The sequence below is a fragment of the Podarcis liolepis genome, assembly GCF_965112155.1.
Source record: "Podarcis liolepis genome assembly, chromosome: 6".
NCBI lineage: Eukaryota > Metazoa > Chordata > Lepidosauria > Squamata > Lacertidae > Podarcis > Podarcis liolepis.
In genome coordinates this window covers 37320863-37344234 of record NC_139559.1, presented here as the reverse complement: position 1 = coordinate 37344234, position 23372 = coordinate 37320863, and the positions used below count along the sequence as shown (strand labels likewise).

General features: G+C 44.7%; 1 protein-coding gene across 1 annotated transcript in view; it reads right to left on the bottom strand.

The window, feature by feature from the left end:
- Window positions 1–22973, bottom strand: part of INKA2 (inka box actin regulator 2) — a 30049-nt gene extending 7076 nt beyond the window's left edge. Inside the window, exon 1 of the mRNA XM_083509048.1 lies at window positions 22067–22973. Coding sequence (XP_083365174.1) covers window positions 22067–22135 — 69 coding nt within the window. The 5' untranslated portion in view covers window positions 22136–22973. The remainder of the gene's footprint in view (window positions 1–22066) is intronic.
- Window positions 22974–23372: the final 399 nt, after the last annotated feature.

Below are 23372 nucleotides of genomic sequence, written 5' to 3'. Positions count from 1 at the left end.
AGATAAACTTCCCATCAAACCAACTGACAGGTATATAGAGTGGCATCTCCTGAAAAATTTAACGGATTTACTTAACTAAAGGAATTTTCCTGTGCTACTTGCTCTGAAAATCTTACACATGGGAAATGTAAGAACCCTATATTCCATATGCTAGCTAAATATCTTTTGCAGCAACAAAAAGAGTTATAAAAGCAAAGACACAGAATATTCAGTTCTATATTCCTAAGGTCTATGCTAGTTTTAGGCGAGTCCTGGCCCATTTTGTTCTCATTTTGTTCCCAGTTGGGTAATTTTCTGAGGATGAGACCTGAGGCTACACAAACTGCAGAATGGCAATGGACTTAGATTTTTGTGTATATAGGAAGAAAGTAGTTTCTACTTAAAAGTTGTTTTTCAGTTGACAAAAAAAAACCCCAAAACATTTTCCTTACCTGTTGTTAGCTCTATTGGTTTTGGTTTACTTTCAGCTAAAAACCAGAGAAAAGGCACACAAATATGCTAAGTTTTTTTTTAAAATAGCTTACCATAAGTTTTTTTTTTTGGTTTGCTTGGCAGCACTCAGTGTTGTAAATGTTTACTGCTTCAACTTTTGATTCACCTTACAACGGTATAAACAAGTTATAGGCTGAGATGAATTCAGGCTCTGGTTTGGAGGTTCTCACGATAAATGGCTGTATCTGAACTGCTTTGCAAATTAATTCCATGAATTTTATGCTATGTATACTTACAAATCAAATAGGCTGTATCCAAAGCAATTGTGTTTTTGCACGACTGTAGCAATGAATTCTGCTTTGTGCAACCTAACTTCACAAGGAATGGGAAAGGCAGGAAATGCAAAGGAAATAAAAAGGGAAGAGCTCAAGAGGATGTCATAGTGGAATTAGATGGCAGAGGTAGCCAATACAGTGCCCTTCAAATGTTGTTGGACAGCTCCCATCATCCATGAAGATCAGCCATACTTGCTGGGGATGATGGGTGTTGAAGTCAAACAACATCTGGAGGACACCAGGTTGGGTACCCCGGCAAAGCCTGCACTTGAATATGCAGATACTATCCCATGCCTCCAGAACCAGGTGGGCTTCTATTAATCTCAATGTAATATTTATTTAAACAAAACAAAACAAAACATGTCCTTTCTGAAGACATAAACACAACTAAGGTTAACATCTTGGTCCATTTCAATTGTCTTTCCCCACCTTAACCAACCAATTCAAGTCTTTGGAAATGAGCATAAAAGAGAACCTCATTTGAAACACTTGGTATCTTATCTCTCTGCCGATCTCTTTGTTTTTGTAAGAGAGCCAGCGTTTGCAATGCTTCCCTGGAATTCAGTGTCAGTCGATCCCCTTGAGACAAATTTGTTTTTGTTTCCAGCTTGTCACCACATCTGTGCTGCCCGGGACCGTGGTAATATTTTGGTACAGATGGAGGAAAAGAGGGATAACACGGCCCAGCTGAACTAGAAGCCAGAAGAAGCTTCTCATAATTGGAAGGACGACAGATGTCCGGCCCCTGGATGAAAGAGGTGTTGTGAGAGGAAGTTATTGTTAAGTGAAACCCTGGGAACAGGAAAAGGGGGATTGCCATGGCAGCTTTTAATAAAGAGGGGGAGGAAACAGAACCCTCGACGAACAATATTTGGATTATTCGAAAAGGATGCTATAATCAGCACAAAAGGATTTTACAGAAATGACATCAATTCCATGGGGGTGATGTTTCTTGGCAGTGGCGGGGTACTGCTGCTGCATGGATAAAGTAATTGATGCAGGTGTTGCATTCAAGCAAATCTTCCAGTGAGAAGTATGTATATTGGAATTTGTTACTAGAAGACAAAAATTAAGAAAACAAAATGCACAATCCACTGAGATGTCTTTCTGTGTCAGCCCCTTTGAAACGAAAAAACGAAGAGAAACATGTCTGAGGACCACCTTGATGATGAGCCTACCCACTCTCTGCACTGGTTTGGTGCATTGTAAGTGCAAATGCAATATCAACAAAAACATCAGACTTGAAGCTGGGTGTTCTCAACTCTGACCCACTCATCATCTATTAGCCTAGTCCACCACACGGGTTCATTCTAGATGTCATGGACAAACTATGCTTTGACCGTCGTGACTATGCTATGGACCCACTCACATCCTCCTTCCCCACACGTGTTTGGATTCCCTCTCGCTTCCTGGATTGTTATAGCTATAGCTTGTAGTTGCATTTAAATCAGGCAATCTTTGATTAATCTATGATTAATTTGGCTCCAGGCCAGAATTGGACCAGACAGCCCTAAAAATTGTGGACTGTCTTTATACAATAGGAATGACCACCCTATTAGGGTTTTAGAATAACATGCATTGAAAACTGTACAAATTTTAAAAATAAAAAAGTATGATTCCTGATGCACATTTTTATCAATTGAAAGTGATTTATTGAACTAACTGATGAAGTGCTGCAACTATATATTTTAGTTAATTTCTAAACCTTTTAAAAGGCAAACATGCACACTTACACTCTTGGGTGCAGATCTGCAGCTATCCGGAGGTGTTGAAGTCAGTGATGCTCTCACTCTGCAGCAAGGGTACCTCCTCATTATGTGTGATTAAACTGATGAGTTGCTTCTGGGTTGCACTAGTGCTAGAAAGTCAGAACTTTCCCCCCTCTCACCTAAATTAATCCTACAATTAAGCTAAAAAATTGTAATGCAGCTCTATGCAGTCCCAGTTTTACATTTCCCCTGGCGTGGATTTATTGAGAAGTTATATCTTGCATGATTTGTGGAGTGTCAACAGAAAAGCTATTTCTTTAATGTGCGTCTCTCGAGTGACTCAGAGCTAACAACTAGTTTCAAACTGTTTGAGACTAAGTGTGCCTTGGGTAATTCGCTGTAGCTTTGTAACAGACCAAAGGGAATTTAGCCAAAGGGTGCTAATCCCATTTCCCTGCATGGTAATCCACCAGAGCTTTTACCTTTTAGTCATATGAGTCAAAGGTAGTTTAAGGTTGGCGCCACATGGATAAGCTACAAGCTGCATTTCCATGACCTAAGGAGGAATGGCGAAGGCAGGGTAGCTGACTCAGCTTTCTTCCTGGCCTTATCCAGACCTTATCTGACTAAGTATGCAAAGCTACTCCCTATCAACCCTTCACAATGTCTGATACAATTGCCCCTAAGCACACACTAACAAGCAACAATTATCAACTTGTCTAGGTTTCCTGTTCATGGTTTCCAGTATGATACTGCATTCCCCTCCCTGTCTCTCTTTCCAGGGTTGCCTCAGAAGAGGAGGAGTATCAGCACAAGGCTATCTGAATTTTATGAATAGAAAATAGTGTGGAGTACTCCTGTTAAGAGTTTCAGGTAGCCATGCCCTTTCCAGTATCCTTTATTCCATTTCCTCTCCCCATCAATTTTTCATTCCATCCAAAGCAGTCAGCATTCCATACAACTGAGCATGCTTAGTTCGTAAGCTGCATTGACGCCTTCTCCTAACCTCCCCGCTGGTGTTCCTGAAGGTATTTTGGGTGTGGGGTGGTGGGTCTACTTCTACAAACCTGGATCTGCTGATCAGTTTCTCTTGTGAGCCGATGGTGGTGTTTTGGCTACATATTTGGCCACATTTGGTGAATGAATTATCTGCTAGTAAACAGGATGCCAATAAAGGAGAGTCAACTGTGAGGGAGAAAGAGGTATCTTTACAGGGTTGGTGGTCTAGAACAGAGAGCTGGGGGTGCTGGGAGCCCCAACATCTCCCCAAGGTAGAAGAACGCTGATCATACAGTTTAAAGAATCAGGTTGTGGGCAATGGCTGAGAATTCTGCCTGAGAGCTTGGACTGAACCTTCCTTGGCCATGCAAATCCCAATACAGTGGTACCTCGCAAGACGAAAAACGCGCAAGACGAAAGAGTTTTCCGTTTTTTGAGTCGTTCCGCAAGACGAATTTCCCTATGGGCTTGCTTTGCAAGACGAAACGTCTTGCGAGTTCTTGCGAGTTTGTTTCCTTTTTCTTAAAGCCGCTAAGCCGTTAATAGCCGCTAAGCCGCTAAGAGCCGTGCTTCGCAAGACGAAAAAACCGCAAGACGAAGAGACTCGCGGAACGGATTAATTTCGTCTTGCGAGGCACCACTGTAACATACACAACATTCACACAATACAATTGAAAACAGAAATAAAACAATGGCAAACCATATAAAAATGTAAAAGCTGAAATTAAACCTGACACAGTTTTGGGTGCTCTGAATAATCCCCACTCCCTCGTGATCTGAGCAAATCTCTTTATGGCCAAAACATCCCTAGGGGGTCTCTAGAGATGGTCCAACAAACATTTCCGATGTGCCGCTTCATAATCTAACACCACCCAAGCATAAAAATAAGCAATGGCGCATTTATGAACAGTAGCAAACCATTTCTCGCTGAGAGACATAAATCCAAGTGTTTTCAAGAGCAAAGGTCTTTGTGCATGTTATGTGAGGCTGCATCCACAAGGAAAGAAGCCATTGCCTCTCACTGATCCCATTCTGGGCTGTCAACTTGTGAACCCAATTGCTCTTCAGCTGTGAATTCTGCCAGCAGAGGCAGAGACGGTAATGGGAGGTCAATAGGATAATGCACATTACTATAGCTGCATTTACACACTATTGCCTTGGTGGCTAATTGAGTTAACATCTAAATCTTACTGGAACGCCACCCAGACAGCCTCTCCTCAGGAAGTGTATTTTTCAAGCATGTGAAGTGTACGTACAAATTGCTACATGGAAGCCAGTGAGTGTCACAGAAGCCAGTAGGAGGCAGCTGGCATATAAATAAAGGAGCTACGCTTTCTCCATCACAAGGAATGTTCTTCTGTTGTACTGTGATGTACAGGGAGGGGTGGGCAGAACACTGCCAAACTCATGTTCTTGGCAGTTCTTGGAGATAAGTTAACCTGTCCTCTCCCCCAAAATGTGAGGGATAATAGCCTGGTGCTTAGCAAAGCTTCCCCCCTCCCCTGTATACCACACTCCACTTCAGAAAGGAACTGGTCTCAAATTCCCATCACCATGTGTAGCACCAACCCATTCCTGTCTCAGATGCTTTAATTGAGATTCCTGCATCGGTGCATTGCAGGGAATTGGACTATATGACTCTTGGGGCGTTCCTTTCAACTCTACAATTCCCTTTGTGTCCTTTGGAACCACATGAGCTAAATCACTAAAGATGCTTTGCAAAAGAATTAACACTCACTCAGATCAACTTTTTGGCAAAAGAAAAAAAGGCACATGCTCTAAACTAAAGACGCCACCTGAACAGTGGCTTAGTATAAATACGTAAACGTGTGGGATCCCAAAGAGGAATAAAAGAATTGTAGAGTTGGAAGGAACCCCAAGAGTCATCTAGTCTAATGCCCCACAATGCATGAATATGAGGAGATAATGACATTACAGCCCCTTTGTTCATCCCTGGTCCTTTCACCTCAGTGCAGTGCAGCAGCTAGGTCAAGGTTTGGCTTGGGGTTATTGCCAGAACCTGGGGTTGTGCTTAAGCTTCTTCCCCCTTAACCATGAGCTGTAGCCAATGGATGGAATTCAATTAGCGTTCAACGGGGCATGAGCAAGTGGGATGAGGTCCCCTTGCGCAACAAGACTTTCCTTCCACAACTCCAGGTTATATTTTAGTAAGATCTAATTTATATATTTTAATTGCTGCTCTATCTGTGCTGTCCCTGTTATACCGAAAGGCAAGTTTAAATGTATCCCTATTGTGTTTCATGACTTCCCTGATTTTGTATGTGAGCTGGAACTGGTCTGTGACTGAAATAATAGATTCATTCATTCAAGACTTTCCTTCCTTTGCTCCACCCTGCACTGTATGGGGTTTTCTTCAACCCTCTAGAGCAGACTTAGGGGGCACATGGTGGGGAGGAGAGATAGAAACTTAGTAGAATCTTGGCCGACATTTGTTCTTGGCTACAGTTCATGGTTAAAGAGGACAATTATACTGGGGTGATGAAGACGGAAAGTCCACTCTGCACCCCTGGTCTGTACTGACTGGCAGGGGCAGCATCTCTCCAGGTTTTCAAACAGAGGAGGATGAAGAATGAACCTGGGACTATATGCATACAAAGAACATGCTCTCCTACTGAGGCTCTTCCTATGCAGACAACACTTGAAAAACTCTGCTCTAGGAAGATCAGAAATTTCAATTTGAAAACTGCTTCAACGTTTTGTTTTTAATTGTCTAACCCTGCAACATCACTGCAAAGCAGGTTTCTTCTATTCTCATTTTAAGGATAGGAAACTGAAGCTCAGATCTAAAGACCCCTCCAGGGTCACACAATGAATCTTTGACACCCTGATAGGAACACAGCTCAATCCAAACTTATTGTCATGTGCTTTATATCCAATACCTATGGCAAAATAATGCTAATTAGTTGCTCGCTTAAAAAAACCTTGGATTTTCAGTCTTACACCTTCCATCACTGTTTATTTGGATGCAAAATTTGAGCTAAATACAACTCTGGGTGAGAAGGACAAATCCTCACTCTCCAATGTTTTGTAGAGGGGGTGATTTTAAACATGCACACATGCACACAGCCTGCTGCATGTTTTCATTACCTCGCTCTAATTGTAGATTTGATCTGGCACAAGGGCTCTGATGTGGCACTGCTGGCACCTTGAATGGCTTTACCTAAGGCAAGTGAACAGTCACTTCTGGGTATGAATGATTCTGGGCTATCTACAGCCCATCGCAGAGGCAACAGCATACTTTGCTGTGCTTAGGTCTTGAGATATTCTAAAACAAGAGCAAGGAAAGGTTTTCAGACTTGAGGGCCACATTCCCTTCTAAACAACCTTCTGGGGGCCACGTGACATTGGTAGGTGGTGCCAGAGATAATAGTGAACAAAGCAATTTCACTTTTCACCAAGGCTAGCTTTTCACTTTTCACCAAGCAATTTCACTTTTTCACCAAGGCTAGCTTCTACACAAACCTATCCTTCATTTAGGGAAGCAAGATGCATTATTGACGTTCATGGATACATTTCAGCCAGGCCAAAACTTTCAAGGAGGGTTCAAAGCAGGGTTAGTGAAGGGTGTGACCGGGAAGGGTGTGAGGCCTGGGGAGAGATTTGAGGGTCAGATAGTGTGATTTGGAGGGTCACATTGAGTCCCTAGGCCTGAAGTTCCCTTCCCCTTCCCTTGCCTTACTTTCTCCATGGGCTGGATTGCCCGAACCAGCCCTGTGCTGTGCAAGGACTTCCAATTGTACCATGGAGTTTCCTCTCCTCCGTCAAAATTTGCTTGGCATGGGTGGGAGTGGAGAATCACCAGAACAAAACACAGGGGGGTATTGTTCCATCTCTGAAGCTGCAATACATGCACAGATATAATGTTCAGAAGAAGAGTGATGTTGACTTCCATCCTGGGATTCTGCCTACCACTTCCACCACCCACACTTGCTCCCATCTAATCTTCCACTAGACCACTCCTTCTCATTTATTAACACCACAACTAGAGACATTGGCCTTGTTTTTGGCTACAATTTTCAGAAGGGACTCCTAGGCTGCTGATGTCCAGATTGCACCTTATTCCTGCTCTGCGGTATTGTATCAACAACAGATGGTGGGCCAACAGGTTATAGGCTAACCGACTTCTACAAGTCATAACCAAAAGTATATATAAAAATCATGTCCAAGAAATGCATAGTTTAGGATAACATATAACCAGGAATACTTTAGGTTTCTCAGTGCCTATTTGTGAAGGGGAAATACTTCTAATTTTGGTGTGGTTTGAAGTGGGGTGGAATCAGATTGATGTGGAAATGGCTGCAGAACACTTTGAATGAAGACCTGGGGAACTGACTTGGATTAGAAACAGAGTGATCTGTCTATCCCTACACCTGTGACCAAGAATAGCAATAAGCACAAGATAGAGGCTACCTGTGTCTGAGTGCTTGACCTAGTTCAGAAAGATAATCATTGCATTTCCATGCCTTTCCTTCACCTGGAAGAGATGTGCCTTCAGTAAAAGGAATACACAGGAGATAGCACTATGTGTGCGGCATATTCCAAACCTTTCCCTTGCATGAACAGCCTTTTGTCTCTGAAAGATCATTTTTTATGCAGGCTCCTTGCAAGTAAGTGATACCATCTTTTTCAGAGCCCGTAGATTTATATCAACGCCCAGCTGTGTCTGAGGATGCTGGCAGGCTAACAGCTCTCATGCCGCGTCAAAATCACGAAATATTACTATTTGCAAAAGCTGCTCTGGGTTATGCATCCATGGGTGCCTGTGTCTCCCCAGGCCTGTGCTGATGTAGGTCTTTGCCACTTCAGTTGAACTGATGAACAGGAAATTGGAAAGATACTGTCTCCAGCTCCCTCCTGGTCATTTGTTTTCTTTATCTCTAAGGCTGAAGAGCGATTTATTCCCTTCAGAGATTTTTAATCCATGGCAAAATTTATGAGCCGGAAATTAGATGAGCAGGATTTTATGTTTGACTATACACAGCTCTGCCATGGTGCTGCTGTCGGGTGAGTTTCAAATGGGATTCTTATATTAAGTGAGTGCATGTTATTGTGGCACTAGTGCAATGGGTTAGGGCAGGGATGGAGGGTCTGTGGCTCTTCAGATGTTTATTATGTCCATTTTTATTATTTTTATTTAGAGAATACTGTATCCTCCAGTTAATCAAATAATCCTTAAGTGGTGCACATAAAGCAATTTAAACCAATATAAAAATATAACCAGCAGAATTGCAACCAAGTGATTGTAGATGTTGTTGGACTCCCAACTCCAATGACCAGCATGGTCAATGATCAGGCATGGCGGGAAGTGGGGTCAAACATCTTGGGAGGGAGGTGTCCCACGTTGCCCCTTCCTGCCCTTTGCTTCAGAGCCCTCTTTCCCCAGCCTCCACCCCTTTATATGCTCAATTCTCGCAAAAAATAGGCAGAATGGAACCATATTGAAGAACAGCACAGTTATCTCCCCATAACAGATTGCCTGTCATTTTGTGAGCCCATCAATTAAGTATATCACTGTGTGAAAAAATTACTTTTTTAGCTCTCCAATCTAGGTCCTTAATAAACAACATGTTTACCTGGAGATAATCTATTCTGCAGTTTATCTGCTTTTAATATACAATTTAAAGGTATGGCCCCTGATCCAGATTGCACCATTTCTGATCAAAATAACGCTTCTGCCCCACAACCTGCTAGTTGATTCCAAAGGCCTTTGGGCTATAAGCATTCTGGATTTTTCCCTTGGGCCATCCTATACATGTCTACTCAGAACTAAGCCCCACAGAGTTCAAAGGGACTGACTCCCACGTAAGCAAGTACAGTCTTACCTTAGAAGTTGAGCAGCCTAGTTCTCGAATGTTTTGGCTCCCGAATGATCGAAACCCGGAAGTGACTGTTCCGGTTTTCGAACATTCCTTTGGAAGCCGAACGTCTGACGGGGCTTCGATGGTTTCCGATTGGCTGCAGGAGCTTCCTGCAGAATCAGAAGCCACGCTTTGGTTTTCAAACATTTTGGAAGTCGAACGGACTTCCGGAACAGATTCCGTTTGACTTCCAAGGTACGACTGTATAGGCTTGCAACCTTATAACTGGTTTTTAACCTGCTTAAAGCTATCTTAACGAAAGTAGCTTGGGTAGCTGTTTTTACTCCTCCTCCCCCCTTTTATTCTGCTTTTCAGCATTTTGGTTTTATTTGTTATTATTATTTTAAAATACTTATAGGAAGTGTTTATGATTAATGCTTACTTGAGATGACTTACAGAAGAACAGATAGAGACAATTCCAAGCAATAATAAAATGGGTGGCAAGTGCAAAACCTTCCATAAATCTCATAGTCATAAAGCCAGGACTAATAGACAGCAGCGTACGGCGCTCACCTGACCTCCCAACAACAGTCAGTGCTGCTTACTAGCAAGGGAGAGGGGGCAAGATAGTGTGGAGGTCAGAGCAGTGCAAATGCACCAGTAGGAGTGCCAGACTGACTTTGCCAGTGTGTTTGCATCACCCCTCCCCTCCCAGTAAGCAGCAGCACCCCAGGTGTCAGGTGTCAGGTGAGTGTTGCTACCCCACCATGTTGCCTGCTATCGGTGATAAATACACATCCAACTCCACATGATAGGTCTTATTTTATTTTTTGCAAGACTATCTGTCCAAAGGAACTCACAGCAGTGTGCAGAATTACTTGCGAATACGCCTGTGAAAATATTTTTTTTTAATTTTTAAAAAACTTATGTAATCAACACTCCCTCATTAGTCTATCTCCAAGCAAACACTGAGCCAGATTTTTTTGAATGCGGCAAACAGTAGCACAGCTTTTAATCTGCAGCAGTGTTATTCTGTCTGCGCCTCCTCCTGCCCCAGGAAGAATACAGGATCCAGTTGGGAGACTGCAGGATTGCCAATGGAAAGTCACTTTTGGGAACCTGGTGCAGTGGCTAAAATGGACTGGTTGTCCATCCACTGGACTGCTATCGATCTAGCTGTGCCCTTTTCTAATGAATGAAGGTGCCAGCTGAGAGGATCACAAGTTTCAAGCGCTTGTATTTGGACAATTCAAATTATCTGAATGAAAGCCATCTGGAAAGAAATCTGAGTGCACCAGCGGTTATCAGCTTCCATGGGAAAACCCCCTACCCGGACACGAAAAGGTATTCCATTCATTCAGTTCACATTTATTTTAGGGTAGCTGTGATCATGCAGACGTTTGGCCAGGCTTTGACTGTGAGTTGATGGGAAGCCCAGTTCCAGCATATTTATATTCAGAGTGTATTTATACAAGCAATATTTCACACAGCTCAGCACATGTTGGCAAAACTGTGTATCAACAGATGCTGCCTCTCAGCCACTGATCTGCATAGACAATGACTGCTCATGGGACACTCAGAGATGCTGAACGCATTGCAAGAATGTCAGACCGAAATGTACCAGGCTTTGTTCAGGTAATTATGTTGCTCAAGAACAGCAACAGCAAATGTGGAGTAAGCTTAGGGACACTCACACATGCAGTTTGCTACTCCAGAGCACTGCTTCCCAAAAGCCACAGGTATGTGATCACGTGGGCAAAACACAATGTGTGAACCAGTAGCATAGATGCTCAGGAACAATTCCTATGTTTGTGGCAGCACTTCTGGAGTTACCGCATTCGTGGAAAGTGCTTACGGCTAGATCATGTTTCTGCATGCTTTCTTATGCATGGGAATTCTTGCATGGGCAGCGAACAGGTACCAAGATGCATGTAAGTTTCATAGCATGTTTATACAGTTGGTGGTAAGAACATAGTCCAGCATTTGAGATATGGAAGGCCTGTTTTACACTTAGCATGTCTCACTCAATAGGATAGCTGTTCCTAGCCCCCATGTGCATCAGTGGAGCACATATAAGTACGCTTCCCCCCGTTCCACCCCTTTTACTGATGTGTTTAGTGATGTTTTCAGGTCACTTCTGGGTTCGGCACCAAGCACAATCACATATCATTCAGACATGCGTTAATCAGTTGTTTCCTGTACATAACTCTGTGCTCCATACCAGCAATTCCTCACAGGGGTGTGAGCTGTTGTTGTTATGATGGTGTTTATATTTATTTCATTTTGCTAATGAATCACTTCTTATGAGGCACCCTCCAAAGTGATTTACAATACAACAAGATATATAAAAGTTGCATACAGTATATAAAAACAGGTAAAACAATTGCATATATAAAAGCTTGCACCTGGAATAATAAGTCTGTTCTACAGGGTGCTTAGAGATCAGAAGTTCTAAACCATCACCAGCATGTTATGGAGCAACGATTTGTGATCTGCGTCTGCTTATACATATGTTCAGGGTTTGGTTTGCACCTCAAAAAGAGTACTTTGGGGGGGAAAGAACCATGTGCCAGTTCTAGTTTGGATGCGGAAAGCCTATTTCTTTTTTTGTTTCTTCTTTTTATGTTTAAATTTGTTCATATATTATTCAGCACCAGATTTAGGGCAGTGTGGGCAGTTCCCCTGCAAAGGCACTGAGTCATGGGGGTGCAAAATTGAGAAGATCCATTTTGGGGCACCAAATTTTGGCCTCACACATGCCGCCATATTACAACAGATTACTCAAGTCCACCCCTGTATTATTTCATCTATATCCCATCTTTCTTCCAAGGAGCTCAAGTTCATGAATCTCCTCCTCTGAAACTTTTCCTCACAGCAACCATGTCAAGGTACATTAGTCTGTGAGACAGCGATGGTCCCCAAACCATCCAGCGTGCTTCACATCGCTTAGTGGTGATCTGAACTCCAATCTCCCTGATCCTTGCCCAAAACAGTTCCTCATACTATGGTGAACCCAACAAGAAAAAGGAAGAAAGAAAACCTTAAGCTGAGGCTGGCACTAAAGTGAGCTTTTTGACAGAATTAATTTCTCACATTAAGCCCTAACAATGTACGTTGTCACGATTACCAGCATCTATAAAGCAATAGGTTGAAACAGTCATCAAACAAAGCCAAGCTAAGTTCCTATCCTGCTGGCTGTCATTATCTTTCCCCTCCCTTACATTACCAACCATTAACAAGATTTGCTTCCTTAAGTGGGCCAGCCTTACAAGACCTCGCTGCAGTCTGACATTTATTCTGCTCCTCTTGACACAGAAAACAAGTGCTTGTTGTGTCTGCATACTGCAGATCAGCATTTTACTCAATGCAAACTGGGAGCGTAAAAATGAACTCCTACTTAAACTGTGAAGAATACCATGTTTATTGTCCTTATCTGGGGATATAAAAAAGGCTCCTTTTGGTTCTGCTGCATTAATAACTCAAGTCATAACCTGGCTGGTAATGAACTAAGTGGTGGAAAAAGTCAGGGTCAACAGATTCACTTCCCAGCCCCAATGCGTCCAGATGGTTCTAGCTATCTGTTAAATTGCTTGCCTTTCGGAAAAAATGAAATTTCATCTGTTTTAATTCAAGAGAGTATTGATTTGAAATATTTCACATCAGGAGAATGTAGGATGGCTTCTGTTAGGGTAGTTCTCTTGTCCCAGCAAATTTACTTTATTGCTCAGCTAAATGGTATATGAGATCATAAAGATGTGAGCCCAAATCAATGCAGCACCTAAATCAAAGACCAAATCTAAAACCATTTACACATGTGCTAAGGCTGGAGAATACATCCGCAAGCCTTCATCAGGATGCTCAAAGTATAGCACATGGCTGGGTCAGACTTCCAGAGCTCTGGCTACACTGGAGAGCAAGACTTTGTCAAGTTTATGCCATAAGTATATTTAAATAGCACCCTCCCAGCTTACATGCGTTCTCCTTACGTGTGACTGCCTATTCATGAGGCACTGGGAAATAAATAAATAAACAGATTCATATCAAGAAATAGAATAATTGAATTGCAGAGTTGGAAGAGATCACAAGTGTCAACTAGTCCAACCCCCTGCAATATAGGGATCTCAGCGAAAGCATCCATGACAGATGGCCATCCAACCTCTGCAGGAGATGAAGAGTCCTTGTGACTCGTGAGAAGACCCTCCCCAGAGCCCAAAGAAGACGTCAGCAAGGGCAGAGGAAGCCCTGAAGAGGCCAGAGTCACAGCGGGGCTTTGTTTAGGCTGCTCAGCCTCCCCGCATAGTAGCTAACATGTGGGGTAGCTCAGCTGCTGCCACTTTCCCATACATCTTCCATCCTCCATCTGGCCCCAGAGCTTCAACTGCAGATATTTTGGACTGGACTGGGAAGAAAGCAGGAGAGAGAGCTGGAAAAATAGGCATTTAGAGGCTCCCCACTGTATGTGATTTCACTTATGCACGCAGTAGCCCGGAACATAACCCCCATGTAAGTGGGGAGATGACTTTTTATAGGGGGGGCTGTTTTGGAGCTGGAGCCTGCAAAATCATATGCTGATTAACCCTGATGCTCAGGGATTGATCTTGCACTTTTGAAAATCAATCCAGTTCTCAAAAAAATTACTTCCAAGTCAATGTGCTTTTGATTCTGTGGTAAGAGTGTCATTCAGTTTCCATTAAAGCTATGGCAAAACTCCCACGGAATGTAATGATTCTGGCTTGCACTCTATGCAAGGCTGCCAATTTTTTTCCTTTTCTTTACTGGCAGTACTAGGTACAATTTTTGCATTGCGTAACAGGTACAAAGTCAGTTAGGGAAGCTTTTTTTTAATCACTGCATCTCTGTGCTTCTTGTCTAGCCCTACCTGTCTAGCCTTATAATATTGGTAATCACATTCTCCAGGCCACATCTGCCACACTTGAGTACTTCTGTGTGCCTGTGCTTAATGGACGCATGAGGATATGACTTCAACCTGCGCCCTCTGAACCATGCCAGGCTCCCACGGCTCATGTTCTTGCACTTTGGGGCCAAGGCCTCAGGGTGGGGTGGGGTGCTGCCAGACAGTTATATTGCAGAAGATTTTATCTTTTCAAACGGGCACACATTTTTCTCCCGTCAGTCACAGGGAAATTGAACATAAGCACAGACAGAACCTGAGCAAGTATCCACAAGCCGCTTCAGAATCTTATTTAAATCCTGATAAAATCCATGGAAAAACGCCAGAATTAATTGTGAAGAGAAGGGTCTGTTTCATTTTCCAAAAAAACAGAAAGACGCTATTTACCGTATTTTTCGCCCCATAGGACGCACTTTTTCCCCTCCAAAAATGAAGGGGAAATGTGTGTGCGTCCTATGGGGCGAATGCAGGCTTTCGCTGAAGCCTGGAGAGCGAGAGGCATCGGTGCGCACCGACCCCTCTCGCTCTCCAGGCTTCAGGAAGCTATCCGCAAGCCTTGCAAGCCCGGCGGGAGTTCCCGCGGGCTCACAAGGCTTGCGGGCAGCAGCCTGCAGCCTGCAGCCCCGGCGAGTGTCCGCAAGCCTTGCGTGCCCGGCAAGAGGTCCCGCCGAGTGCGCGAGGCTTGGGGCGGAGCCTGTCGCCCGAAGCACGGGGAGCCCTCTGGAGGGCTCCCCGTGCTTCGGGCAAGTGTCCGCAAGTCTTGCACGCCCGGCAGGAGGTCCCGGCGAGCGTGCGAGGCTTGGGGCGGCAGCCTGTTGCCCGAAGCACGGGGAGCCCTCCGGAGGGTGCCCCGTGCTTCGGGCAGGTGTGCGCAAGGCTTGGGGCGGCAGCCGCAGTGGGGGGGGGGAATAATTTTTTTAATTCATTCCCCCCCCCAAAAAACGAGGTGCGTCCTATGGGCCGGTGCACCCTATAGGACGAAAAATACGGTACTTTCCTTGAGTCGTTGGATAACTATTTATACTTTGAAAACATGCTCTTTTAGTTTATTAATATACAGTGTGAGGCAGGGGGGTTATTGTTTCGTTCTAACTATTTATTTGTGCTTTTATCTTGTATTTTTATCTTGTGAACTACCCTGAGATCTGCGGACGAAGGGCATTACAGTCATACCTTGGAAGTCGAACAGAATCCGTTCAACGTCCAAAATGTTTGAAAACCAAATTGTGGCTTCTGATTGGCTGCAGGAATCTCCTGCAGAATCAGAAGCCGCAGAAGCTCCGTCGGACATTCGGGTCCCGAAAGAACGTTCGCAAACTGGAACAATCACTTCCGGGTTTGCGGCGTTCGGGAGCCAATACGTCCAAGTTCCAGGGCGTTCGACAACCAAGGTACAACTGTATATAAATATTATTATCCCCAGCAATTCCAGGTAGAGATGGGCAAGACCTGCCTGAAACCCTGAAGAGTTGCTGACAGTCAGTGTTGACAATACTAGGCCAGATGGACCAATAATCCAACCTGATATCAGGCATCTTCCCATGTTCCATATAAATGTGTTCAAGGGAAGTGTTGTGGCTGTGGGCTAGAGCACAGGCTTCACATGCCAAAGTTCTGGAGTTCAATCCCTGGAGGACTGGGACTGCCCCTTGCCTGAGCCCCAGCTGAGCTGCTGAAACTCAGTGTCGGCAGTACATAACTAGATGGACCAATAGTCTGACTCCGTAAATGGCAGCTTCCTTTGTTCTGGGCTGTATTGTGCTGTGTACTTCTAGGAGGCCATTCTGGAAAAAAACACTCAGGTTTCTCTTCAAATCATATAAACTAACAGATCATGAATAAAACTCTGAGAATATCAGCTTTCTGTTTAGAAAGGGGATCTGACGTCATGACCACAGACGAAATTTTGGAAGTGGGGACAACCGCATAATGTCGTCTAGCAAATCAAAAGACGCGTTATATAGAAATGCATCTTCTTTCTAGAGATGTAATCTCAGCCTGGCCAATACAAAGCAACTGGGAGTCTCATTGGGTACAGCTGAGCCCCTCCCACCTTTCTCTTCTCCCATGATGTGGAATACAGAGCCTTTGTCCATCTGACTCCCTTGAAGTCAGCAGTGGCTGTTGTCTACTTGCATGGCTTGCTCATATGAAGGAGTACACTGTACTCAACAGAGGAGCTATTCACAGGTTATCCAAGGTAGATTTACTAAAATCAACTGAACTGCTATAGAGCACAGATGGGGTGAATCTGTCGCTTAAGTTTTTTCTCATCCCCTCAGTTTTCCATTCTCAAATTCAGTTCTCCACATTTCCCCAACAGTTCACAAAAAATAAAATTTAATGAATGACTAATAAATAACAACCTCATGAAAATCCACCAGCATTTTAGTGTGAATTTCTCCCATGAGACACATATTTGTATGCAATTTTTGCCTAATATAAACATTTTTGCAAAGCAATTTTCCATAAAATAATGCATTCTTGTATATCATTTTCACTTATATATGTATTCTTATGGATGCTTTACACTAGTGTATGTGTTTTTGTACACATCCCTTGGCTGGAGAACTGCATTGCAAAATTCAGAGCAGTGTGAATTCTGAAGGAAGGCTGTGCTTCAGTTCTCATAATGTGTCAGAAATTGCAGACTAGGTAGTAAAGGTAAAGGTAAAGGTACCCCTGCTCATACGGGCCAGTCGTAACCAACTCTAGGGTTGCATGCTCATCTCACTCAAGAGGCCGGGAGCCGGCGCCGTCTGAAGACACTTCCGGGTCACGTGGCCAGCGTGACAAAGCTGCATCTGGCGAGCCAGCACCAGCGCAGCACACGGAAACGCCATTTACCTTCCCGCTATAAAGTGGTACCTATTTATCTACTTGCACTTAGGGGTGCTTTCGAACTGCTAGGTGGGCAGGAGCTGGGACCAAACGACGGGAGCTCACCCCCGCCGTGGGGATTCGAACCGCCGACCTTATGATCAGCAAGTGCTAGGCACTGAGGTTTTACCCACAGCGCCACCCGCGTCCCGCAACTAGGTAGGCTGACCTTTAAATGCAAACTCAATCAAATTTCTCCCCCATTCCTACTCTAAAGTGAGCAGCAACCTGAAACTCATTGATGTACCAATTAACTCCCCTACCAATTGTTCTTTACAATAGTAACATCTATGTCATCCTTCCCGGTCCTGATGTTTGGAACAACTCTCTCCAACTACAGCTGTACCTGCAAGGTACTTGCAAGAGTACTCAAGTTCAAGTGTATCTATATGATTCTCATGAGATTGCTCCCAGGGCACAGATCCGGGGAAAAGAGCACCCCTCCTTGAAATTCAAATTTCAGAAGCCCCTTCAACAAGTTGTAAGTTCAAGTGTATCTATATGATTCTCATGAGATTGCTCCCAGGGCACAGATCCGGGGAAAAGAGCACCCCTCCTTGAAATTCAAATTTCAGAAGCCCCTTCAACAAGTTGTAAGATCTTTTTAATTTTTTAAAAAAATAAAGTGTAAAGTTCATTTCACTGAAGCAGGCGCTTAGTGATTAGGCATAAGGATGCAGATCTTTTATGGTCCGCAAGCATTAAATTTAGATGATTAAAGTGCTTTGACTGTTTGCGTGTGTTTGTTTTGCATTATTTATACTTTGGATGGTTGTTATGCACCATGTGCCAAATAACAGATAGAACTTTGAAAATCTAAGTGAATAAAATATAAGCAGTTCTGAAACTGCTTGGAATTAATACTTTTGGTGGAGGAGGAGGGAATCTATATTTCAGAGTCTGCTTACAAAGGCACAATCCTAAAGTGAAGAGTTTCAAGACCCAGGAGGTCTGGGGCAGTGGTGCCTGAGGGCCTGTAGGGTTTAGCAGAAGCCCAATACGCTGATGGAAGGCAAGATATAGCACAAAAACACACTGGCAGAACACCATGGGCTTTCAGGATGAGGAGCCAGACCAAAAGGACTGTTTGGTCCATGCAGGGGCCATACTATTGGTCCATGCTGCCCTCCTTCTGATTGGCTAGGGTGTGCCTACCTGTAGGGTGCCATTTGCCACCTATTCTAATGTGGGATTGTACCGTGGATTCAAACCTGGGTCCCCCTGCATATATAGAATGAATTGTTCTATCTGGCTAAGTTTCCTGCTGCAACCCATATAAACGGGTCTTAAGACAGTGGGGCAGATTCCTGTCCAATGTTGTGGCTAAGTGGTCGGGAAACTGCTCTATAGAGCTTCAAGTCCTGGGAGCCCTTTCTCTTTTGACCCTGACATATTTCTTGCCAGGCATGTGAGAGGAGAGTCAGGCTGTATTTCTCCCCTTCTCCCTGGTGAGGCTTGGTCTCCAATCTCCTGCTTCCTAACCCCTTGCCCTTTGCAGGGAGGCCACAGAGGCTCCTATTCTGCGGCCACTTTCGTTGCATATTCCTGCCCATCTTCTGGACTGCTTGTCCCATGGGTGGCTCTGGACCCCATCCAAGAAGAGGACTGTGCAACCTGCTTGTATGTATCCTGCCCCAAGGAGATATGTGAGTGCTGTGTTGTGGGCCTTCTCCCCTTTAGGTGGATTGTGTGCAAGGTGATTCAAACATACGCATGGAAGGACACCCGAGGGACTGGCAGCAGGACCATTGTTGGCTGTGTCACTGGGGTAGATAGAACAGGGGGGCAGGTTGTGCATGTGATGATTTCTGAGGCATGCCCACAAGTTCATTGGCTGCCTCACAGACACCATCCTTGGCACATACCCTGATTGGTGGGCGGCATTCTCAGCAACACTGTGGGCATGTCTGTCATTTTACACCATATTTGTATTTTCTGCCTGCAGTTTTCTCCTCCTTGACCAAGCTGAGCACACACTGGATGAAGCCTTCTACTGGCAGTGCATCTTCAGTGCTTGTGTGAGTACAGTTGTACCTTGGAAATCGAACAGCTTAGTTCCCAAACATTTTGACTCTCAAACCTCACAAACCCGGAAGTTGACTGTTCTGGTTTGTGAACTATTTTTGGAAGCTGAATGACTGATGGGGCTTCTGCTGCTTCCGATTGGCTGCAGGAGCTTTCTGCAGCCAATCGGAAGCCGCGCTTTGGTTTTTGAACATTTTGGAAGTCGAACAGACTTCTGGAACGGATTCCGTTCGACTTCCAAGGTACGACTGTACAGGATTGTAATCTATATTCCTATATTGGGGCTTCCATTTGGGTAAATATGCCTAGGACTGGGCTGTAAATGGGACTCTGGCACTTTTGCACACCTCCACTAAAGCATCAATCCCATGCGCATGACACTTGAGCAACATTCTGGCACTTAAAAAGGTCTGCTTTTATGGTTCCAGTTAGAATTAAATCCCTGGCAGATCATGGTCTTAAGACACTGGAGCGCATTATGAATTCCAGTTTGGGCTGGCCCCACTTGGATTTTATTCACTAGTGTTGGTGGTAGTCATCTTTCGGATGTAAAGAAAGCTTTTGTATCCCGAAGCTCTTCATACCATTTTGACTCTTCCATGACCTTTCCCTCTCTCTCTCTCTCAGAACTGCAGTTGCTATTATTTATTCACATGTGACATGAACTTTCTTCTTCTTCTTTTCATAGCCCTGCTGAACAATTCCAGTGCTTTATTTAAAGACATCCCGATGCTTCATTACTAATCCATTAGAACAAAAAACTAGGGCATCAGATAGAAGTATCTGCTGGTGGGCAAGCCCAAACATGTCACGGCAAGAAACACTTGTGCCTGAGCCGTGGGGTGGAGGAAGGGCAGAATGTCAGTGCGAGGTGCTCAGTATCACACTCGTCAATCTCTGCCCAAAGGGCCATTTACATCTAAGAGAGAGATAACAACTCTGATCTCTTCTCTTTTTTGGAAGCAGTGCAGTCTAGTAATTAAGGTATTATATGTGGATCTGGGAGATAGGAACTTAAGCCACAACTCCACCCCACTTTATCACTAGGTGACAACATTTGTTTAGTCTGTAGATGGTAATATGCTGGTGGGGGGGGGCGCATGCGCTACCTTACAGGGTAGCTGCGAAAGTGGCTAAGAAAAGGGGGGTTGTAAAACAATATGCAGATTAGAAGAGTTGCAGAAATAACATTCTTCTTGCATTTCTAAAGAAAATGTGCAGGATTCTGCAAAGCAGCTTGGCTATGTCCTTAAGGGGAAAAGTCTGGGTAGAAAAAAATTCTAGCTGACTGGCCTGCCTCCAGCACCATAAATTAGATTAAGTGTCTGTGGATGGAACAGGCAGTGACAAGACAGGGAAGGAACTGGAATTGATTGGGTGGGAGTCAGAATGTGCTGCAAGGTATAGTGGTGGATCTCCACTGCCAAGGTAGAAGGGAGAAAAACATGACAAAGCTCTTTGCATCTCATCACTTGACCATCATCACCTTTACATTGAATTTTACCAGGATTCCAGTCTTTTTTTATTTGAATGCACAGCTAGAGTGATTCAATACGGGTCAATGCAAATCTTTCAGTGTCAGTAGTGGAGGGATTCGGCTGTAAAATGGAAACACGGTCTAGCTGCGCAGTTGGGGAGACTCAGGTTCGAATTGTACGAACTTTGCTGTGGGTCCTCAGTTTTCCGTCTGTAAAATGGGAATAACAATAATGGCAACAGCTATCTGGTGTAGCTGTGTGATGGGTAATGGACCTCAGATATTTCCAGAATGCCAGGCGCACATTCTATAGATGGAAATTGGATGCGAGGCTCAGCATTTCCTTTTAGGACACTGAACAAGTGGCGTTCGGCATCTTCCAGAACTGGATGTCGCTACTTTGAATGAAAATTAAAACGCTCCAGCAGGGCTATTAGCAAAACTGTACAATACCAAACAAAAAACGGAAGCTTAGGAGAGAAAGCCAATGGGAAATGATTGCCTTGTGGTATGCGTCTGCCTCTGAAGATTTGTAGGCACCCCTATAATTAAAAGAAGTGGCAGGCAACCAGAATGCCTAGAGAGATGATACATCTGTGCTCTGGGGGGAAAAAATGTTTCAGAGCTGGGCTACCAGAGGAGAAAAATTGATGAGCTACGTTGGGAAGGAGCCCAAGGGTAAACCTGCCTGACAGGTCCAGGTTAGGAAGGAGAAAATGAATGGAGGTACGCAGTTAGGTCTTGGGAGAATGCAGTTTTGATGTGGGTGGGTGCAGCTTTCTATCCAGTTAGATGCTCACACTAACAGTGCAAGAACATGGGGAAGGAAGACAGTAACAGGTTGTGATGCGATGCCAGTTTATAATCCCTTTCAGGGCTCATGATAAAGGGCTCGGTGTCTGAACTGATTACAAAGTTCACCGCTCCCTGTCACAGTTAAACAAACAGAAGGCGATGCCTTTGCAGGAAGAGCAAAGGAGTGCGCGGTGAGGGGGGTGGCTGTCGGTGCCAGCGCTCCCAGCCAGAAAAGAGAAGAGCGTAAGACACCAACACACATTGAGAGAAGGGTTAAACACCTATTACTGTCAATGGGATTTAGCCACCGTGTCAGCGGCAAAAGCTAAACTGTGCAAACAGATTTGGAAACCACTTTCCGTGATGGAGTCGTGGGGGGTGGGAGAGGACTGTGGAGTCTTCCTCTTTATCCCATCTCATCCCAGGGGCTTGGAAGGAAACAAAAAATCCCCCGTGGGGAAATTGGAGGCCACACAGCTGCAAAGGAAGGACACGGCGAGATCTCTAAACAAAGCCCGGGAAATAAGCGCTGTGCAGGAAGGAGAGCGGGAGTGAGGCAACATTCATTGACTAACACCCCCTAGCAGGGAAGTTGCAAACGGAGCAGGAGACAGATCCCAAATGCAGACTCTATTTCCTCTTACCCAGTCCCCCAGTCCCTTCTTTTCCCGGGCATTTCTTACCAACTCCTGCTTCAGACGGCGTAGGTAATGATCCATGTTTTTCTTTTCCATCCTAACATCCAAGTCCATCGGGTAGCTCTGGAGTAATTCAGCTGCTGCAGGGATTCCGGCTCTTCCACCATCCAAGTCCGGCCAGGCAATCTTGAGAGGTGCTTTCCTCGCCAGCGCCAACTAATCCAGCGGCCCCTTTAAATGCCCATTGGTCACTCTGGATAAGAATATCGCTCTCTCCAAAAGTAGAAGGTTGGAAGTTTGCCTTCTCTTATTCACTTCACCAAGGAAAACCAGAAGCCCGATCTCCCCTTAGGAAAGAGATAAAAAGTTGAAATGGCACATGCACGCCGCGCGCGCTGAATCTCAGGCTTGCAGCGCGCGGAAAGCCTGCAAACACGGGCTGCAAACAGGCGTGCGCCCCGCGCGCAGTTTCCTCTTGCAGAAGCTGGCAAGAGAATGTGCTCGGTGCGCGAGCAGCAGAGCAGCAGCAGCAAACTGGAGAGCCAGAGAGAGGCAAGAGAGATCTCGACGCGCGGAGCGCGCGGGTCGAGCGTTGCTGGTGATTGGCAGCTCGGAGCCGCTTCGGCAGCAGGAGGCAGAGGCGAGGCTTAAGGAGAGAGCCGGCTCCCAAGTTTGCGAGGGTGTCTTCTGTCTGCGCACCGGTAGGGAGGTCCCGCCCCAGGGGGTGGGCCTGGCTTCTCAAGTCAGCGCAACCACAGACCCTCTGGGTTGCCTGTTTGGCTCCAGTGCGTTCCCGCTCTGCGTGTCAGAACATAAGACGAGCCTGCTGGATCAGACCAAGCAATGGGCTATCTAGTTCAGCATCCTGTTCTCCTGTTCTCTCACCTAGTAGATGTTAGCCTTGTCCTCCATTAATTTGTCTAAAGCTCTTTTGAAGCCACCCAAATTGGTTGGTGGCCATCCCTGCCTCCTGTTCCATAGTTCCTCTGTGCGTTGTCTGGCGAGAACCTTCCACCATCCCTCTTTCTTGGATGATCACAATTCTAGTTTTATGAGAAAGGGAGAAAAACTTTTCTCTATTCACTTTATCTAACGGTGAGCATCATTTTACAAACTTCTATCATGTCGCCTCTTTGTCGCCTTTTCTCTAAACTAAAAAGTCTCGAACGCCACAACCTTTCTTCATGGGGAAATTTATTGTTTATTTGATTATTCACAGTATTTACGTGCTACTTTTCAGGCAGACCTCACAATTTAGTTTACATAAGATTATTGCAACAGTAAGCACCACTTTTTAAAAAACACACACAAAAAGTTACAATAAAACAGATAAGACAACTTGTTTGTTTAG